Source organism: Pantherophis guttatus, chromosome 1 (assembly GCF_059756535.1).
Source record: "Pantherophis guttatus breed Tessera chromosome 1, ASM5975653v1, whole genome shotgun sequence".
Taxonomy (NCBI): domain Eukaryota; kingdom Metazoa; phylum Chordata; class Lepidosauria; order Squamata; family Colubridae; genus Pantherophis; species Pantherophis guttatus.
In genome coordinates, this window is record NC_142063.1 from 158,792,898 (window position 1) to 158,798,897 (window position 6,000).

Here is a 6,000-nt window from a genome sequence, read left to right on the forward strand (position 1 = left end):
TTGGCTGTCTGTTCAGTGTGAGTGACAGGGATCTTTGTGTTGCACCCCTTACTTTTGTGTAAGATAAATGACTGGAGCAGATTGTTGCATATTGTTCATGCAAATTGTGTGTATCTAGGCTGATTCCTACACACTTAGAAGACAGTCAAACTATCCTAAAGACATGAATTAAATGCATATTTTGATTGGTATTATGGAGCTTAATTCCCAATGGCCATGCTTATAGATTGATCATTCTCACTTTGAGACACATTATACACATTACCACTGATTAACAGCATTCTGACTGTTCTTCCTTCGGTTACTCCTGTCAGGCGGGCTTAAATAAAACTTGACACTACCTGCCTCTCATACAATTTCTTCTCAATGATGGCTAAGGCTTAGCCCGTCTTCAAATCTGGACGTAATTCTATAATTAAGTTATACTCTATGAACAAGGGCTGAAGTTTTGAAAGCCCTCACTTGAGGTTGCCAAAAGCCTCATGGCATTTAAGGGGCGAGTGCTTTAAGACATCGAGTTGTGTTCACTCAAGGGGTGCCTACTAGTGGAGATGCGGTGGACTGTCTTGAGTTTCAAACAGCTTTAATTGCATTCTCTTACACATTTCTGTACAGAAGTCCCATTGAGCTCTCTTGGTTGGTCTCCAGGTAAGTGGGTGGAAGGATGCAGCTCCCGTCTCGCAAAGTCCAGAGTTGGTCAGTTTGCTGAATGTCGCATGTGTTGCAGGAAGAGGGGGTGTTGGGTGCCATGTGTGTCACTGTATACTTGAGTGTCTCATAAATACCCAAAGTTTTAGCCAGGCTTTGTTTGCTTTCAAAACAGAACAACTCTCTTGCAAGAAGGCTTATTAATATGCATTCTTGATATTTCTTCACAACGTTAAGCTTACGGCATACTGATGATTTGTCTCCTTCTCTGTGTTTGAATTATTTTGTTTGCAGTGGGGGCAAGATGAAGGCCGTACAAAAAAAAACAGTGTTTCAGAGCATTTTTGAGTGGCCAGTAATGCGTTTGAGCTTTTGACCTCTCTTTACTAGAATGAGAAAAAGCCTTCTGACCCTTCAAAATAAATGAGTACATTCCTCCTACAGAAAACATTACGAAATAAAGAAGTCAAGATACGTTCTGTCTGTAAATTTGAAAAACTTACAAGCTGACCTTTTATTTATGGAATGGAACAAACCACAACAAAAAAAGGAGAAAAGTCTTTTATAAGTGGATTGATACTGAGGAAAAAGAAAAGACTGTGATTTTTAGTAGTTTCTGTGAAGTTTTTTTCCCCAAGATTCTGGTGCATTATTGCAAATGATAATGGAGATTTTATTAGAGAGAAATAATGTCAATGTGCTGAAACATCTCCATTTCCTATAAGCTTTTTCCAGAAGCAGAAAAGGTTTATTTCATGCAAACAGATTATCCTTTGTTATGCAGAGTATTGGTTTTCAGAAAATATGGGGATGTGATTCTCTTCTTCCCTGCCTTCCCCCTCTCTTTTAATGTCCTTTTAATATATTCAGCTATAGTTTATGGTCCAAGCCTTGTTCTTTAGGATTACTTTCCAGTAGAAAAGCTGTATGCCTTATATCTCACAGAGCAGACATATCTCTCAACCAGCCAGCAAACTTCAAAGCTGAAGGCTTACAGCTTCCTACCGAGGTCACAAAGGAAGTCTGGCTGTTACTAAACTAGGAGTAAACTCAACTTGCCTCTTCTCAGAAAGATTCATCTCTTTGTTTGGTCACCCACTGTGCTAATTCAGAAGGCCTTTCCAATGATAATTCCACAATGTACTGTTTATTTCCATTAAGTGTATTCATAGTCTTGTTACTCAGCTACTCTTGAGGAGCCTCCAAAATCAGTAAACCTAGAACTAAGAGTCTTTGATTCTGAAGACAGCCGTTTTAGTTGAACACTTTATGAAGGCACAAAAGCACGGAGCTGTGTGTCAGATGGATCTTGCTTGGTGGGTAAAATGATATGGAAAGGGTGGCCTTGGTGAGATCTCTTCCTCTTGACTGTTTGGATAAGGATAAGCAAATTGGTGCCATCCAGTTGCTTTTGTTTGCTGTTCCCAGGGGTCCCCAATCAGGATCTTCCATGTTCAGGGCAACCAGCTTTGTTTTTCTGCCTCAAAGGAAGGATATTCCTGCATTAACTGGAAGAGAAAGGGAACTGGTTGAAAATGGAATGTGCTAATTTAATCACTGACATTATAACCGATTTGCACACAGTGCTATGCCAGGCTTTGCCCACAGCATACGAAAAGCTTAATCATGATTTGGAGACCACAGCAGTTGGGATTATACAACACACTAAGGCAATTAAACCACACAGTGATTTATCCTCTTACATAAACCGAGTTGGTTGTTGTAATTGGAATAGAACTGTAGCTACGGCGTGCAATATTTTTGTAGCAAAAACAGCACTGAACATTTGGGGATGCAGGCCCACGTCACATGAGGGGGGTCTTTGTTTTTTAATTGTGATGTGACTGTTTTAGGGCTTATAGACTACCCTGCACCTCAGAGTGCTAGGAAACTACTGTTAGTTTTCAGTGGCCTTGGTCCAAGGAGCTCAGAGGGCTGGAGAAAAAAAGGGACTTGAAGACTGCAGGGTGCCTACTGCCAGCGGAAATGTGTTTACTGATTTGGCCCAAGAAACAATGTATTTGGTCCTACATGGAAAACTCAGCCATTTTGTTCACTATGGAACTGCTCTATTTTTTGGGTGAGCATAAGAGCCATAGTGTTAACCCTTCCTCCAAATTTTGAAATTAAGGTGAAGGGTGAATGAGCAGGAATGAAAAGATTCCCACCTCCTCAACTTCACTCCAAAGTAGGGAATAAAAATTGAGGAAAAAAGGATTTCCCAATCAGAACCTTTGAGGCTGGGTGAGCTATAGGTCTGTAGTATCTGGTAGAGGCCATAACTTCTGATTTTATTTTTTAGATCAAGGAGTCCATTGTTGGTGAAATCAGACGGGAAATTGTAAGTGGGCTGTTAGCAGCTGTTTCTGCCCCAGGCCTATCAGCTAATTCTAAACAAGAAACCCAACCATGAATCGGTACTACAGGTAAGATCTTCAGTTGGTTGCTCATTAGTTGGCCTGTTCGATAAAACAGTGAAGGTTTATACATAATCCATAGGAGATTTCTAACATTTCAACTGTTTATGCAATGCAGTCAGGGCAGGCCCTGTCTTTGTGAATCCTGCCAAGTCAGCATTGCTTTTAAATGGCCACTTTTTAAGTCCTCTTTGAGTGGGAAGAACTGTATTAAAACTAATGTCAGATTGAGATTTCCAGAAATTGGATCCTGTATAAAACAAGCCTTAAAGACACAATAGCAACAGTATTTTCCTTTGTGATGCGGTTCTTCCTGTGTATTTCTCCATAGTTACATAGCTGGGATTATTATAGAATGGAGACATAGTCTACCATAAAGCATGTAGTCTCTTATCTTTCCTTTGCTTCTCAGTAAGGACTGTAGTTTATAGAATGCTTTTTAAAATACCTCCACAGAACATGTCAGAGCTGCTCTTTGCAGAGAAAAGCAATTTTCTCTACCCATCGAGAGAAACATATCCAATCATTTACTTATCTCACCTCTGGAGAAATCCATTTTTAATTTTCTAGACACATCAGAATTCCCCAGAACAAAATTAGCAAATCACATATAAGGAGAGTACTAGAAACCTCACATTTAAAATTAAACCACAAAGTATTCTGTTCTCCGACTAAGTTTCCCCAGCCACCTGTCCGCAACTACTCTTGAATCCAAGTATAGATTAAAAAGCATGATTTTTAGAATATTAATGTATATCCCACTAGTGCTTTAAATAACTAAGCATGTGTCTTCCTGACTTCACATAACATGTTTGTTTCTTTTCCCAAGGGTTTAGTATGTGATCCAGAGGACCTTATGGATGTCTCCTTTTGGGATATGTAGACGGATGCATCTGCCTGCTCTCCTGATGCCAGAGGAGGCTGCTGTTGTATGCAGCAGTGACTTGAGCGCTGCATGTCTTCCCATTTCAGGTCTATGTGCTAAGATCCAGGCACTTTTCATCTTACTGATGTGCATGAATGATCAAGAGAATTGTGATTACCTTGCAGGCCTTAATATTTATTTGTGTGTTCCTCTTAAGACTTGAAGATTTCTGGACCTTCCCTGGTTATAAATAGCCTAGGATTGTTATAGATTCAAACAACAACAACAAAAAAATCCCCACTGACCTCTGTGAGGTATTTAACTGTGCAATAATTGTTTCACTTTGAGAGCTTGGAGTAATCGTTTCCACTGCTGTGGAAATCAAGTGCCACTTAAAAAGAAGAGAAGAAGCTGTTGTACAAAGGAATGCTTGGGAGAAGCTGTCATTTGCAGAGAGTTTAGAAAATTACACGAATTTACTTAAAACTACTACAGATGCGTACACTGAAAGCCTGATCTTTGTATAGTAGATAACTTTTTTTAAAAAAAGAAAAGATTTATATATTTTTCTGCTTTCTTTATCCTTCCCTTTTTTTCTTGGGATGTTGTTTTTTTGTTTTTGTTTTACTTAATGTATGAACTACTCTGCAATTATATTGAGAGGTGGTTTTTAGCCATTTCCTCTGCCTATTAAAACAAGTCTGGAAAAAAACACTAGTTTAAAAGGCAAAACAAGTGGCATATAACAACATGGTCTTAGCATTAGACTGCTGTTATGGGGAAATTTTTCACTCTTTTTTTCTACAGCCTAAAGAAAAGAACATTCACCACAGCCAATAAAAATGGAAGCAGGTGTTATTCTTAATATATAGTTTAATACAGTAATGCTCAAAAGTTGGAATATAGCCATGTCTTAAATGCTAATCAACTACCTTACATGTTTTTAAAAAATGTTTTCAGCTAACAAAATTAAAATTCTGTTAAATAATCAGTGACTCATAAAAATGTAACAAATATTGGGAGAAGTACGTCAGAAAACTGTGCATTGGGAATATATACCCAAGGGCTAAATCCTTTTTAAAAAGGCTATTGTGCCAATAAAAATATTTATTTTACCTATAGATGTAATGATGTGTCTTCTTACATTTCGATACTGGAGATCAAAATATTTAAAAGAATTTGGGAGTCCTAATTTCATCCATAACTTTGATGCCATTTGTGGTTACTTAGGAGCCGTGGTGGCACAATGGTTAGAATGCAGTATTGCCGGCTAACTTTGCCCACTCCTAGGTTGACTCAGCCTACCATCCTTCCAAGATTGTTAAAATGAGGACCCAGATTGTTGGGGCAATTATGCTGATGTTGTAGACCGCTTAGAGAGTGCTGTAAAGCACTATGGAGCAGTATATAAGTAAGTGCTATTGTTACTCAAGTTTTCTTTATTGAAGTAACTTTAAACAGTGCCTTCTACAAATTTAGTTGACCTTCCATAGACTCCCTGTCACCATGAGTGTGACTGCATGGATACTTAATAAAACCTAAGCCAAAGGGATGACTTGCCTTGGATAGTGTTGCCCAACCTCATGAAGCAGGTACTGTAATTATGATTGAATCACACACATCTCAGTAAGGAGAACCTGCTATCGTCCAGAATTTGCTGAACCCACAACTCCTTACAGCTCCACTTAGAATGGCCAATGATCAAGAACTGTAATTCAACCAACTCTGGAGGAATTGGATGTTCTCCATCCTCACATATATATTTTTTTTAGAATGACCACATCGATGGCAATGACAAATTGCAGGAGCAGGCTGCTCATTCACTAAAGAGTTAGAAAAAATGCTTTATGTCTACATCAATCCAGTTGATGCTATTACAGTATCAATGTATTGGATTTTCTGTCTAAGACTCAACACATCACTAACTCATATTTCCCAAATTCCAAGTTTTTTACACTATGTGTCAAATTATTTTTGAATTTATTAAATACTGTTTCTGAAAACAAGAAGCCATAAGAAAGTTACTATAGGGAGTGGGAGGAGGGGGAGAGGAAGAAGAAGAAGAAAATC

The 6,000-nt window shown here is 38.5% G+C and overlaps 1 protein-coding gene across 4 annotated transcripts in view; it reads left to right on the plus strand.

The window, feature by feature from the left end:
- Positions 1-5,049, plus strand: part of ITPRID2 (ITPR interacting domain containing 2) — a 66,298-nt gene extending 61,249 nt beyond the window's left edge. For all 4 annotated transcript variants that reach the window (XM_034428860.3, XM_060688048.2, XM_060688047.2 and 1 more), the window contains 2 exons: positions 2,951-3,074; positions 3,895-5,049. In XM_034428860.3, coding sequence (XP_034284751.2) covers positions 2,951-3,061 — 111 coding nt within the window. In that variant the 3' untranslated portion in view covers positions 3,062-3,074; positions 3,895-5,049. The remainder of the gene's footprint in view (positions 1-2,950; positions 3,075-3,894) is intronic.
- Positions 5,050-6,000: the final 951 nt, after the last annotated feature.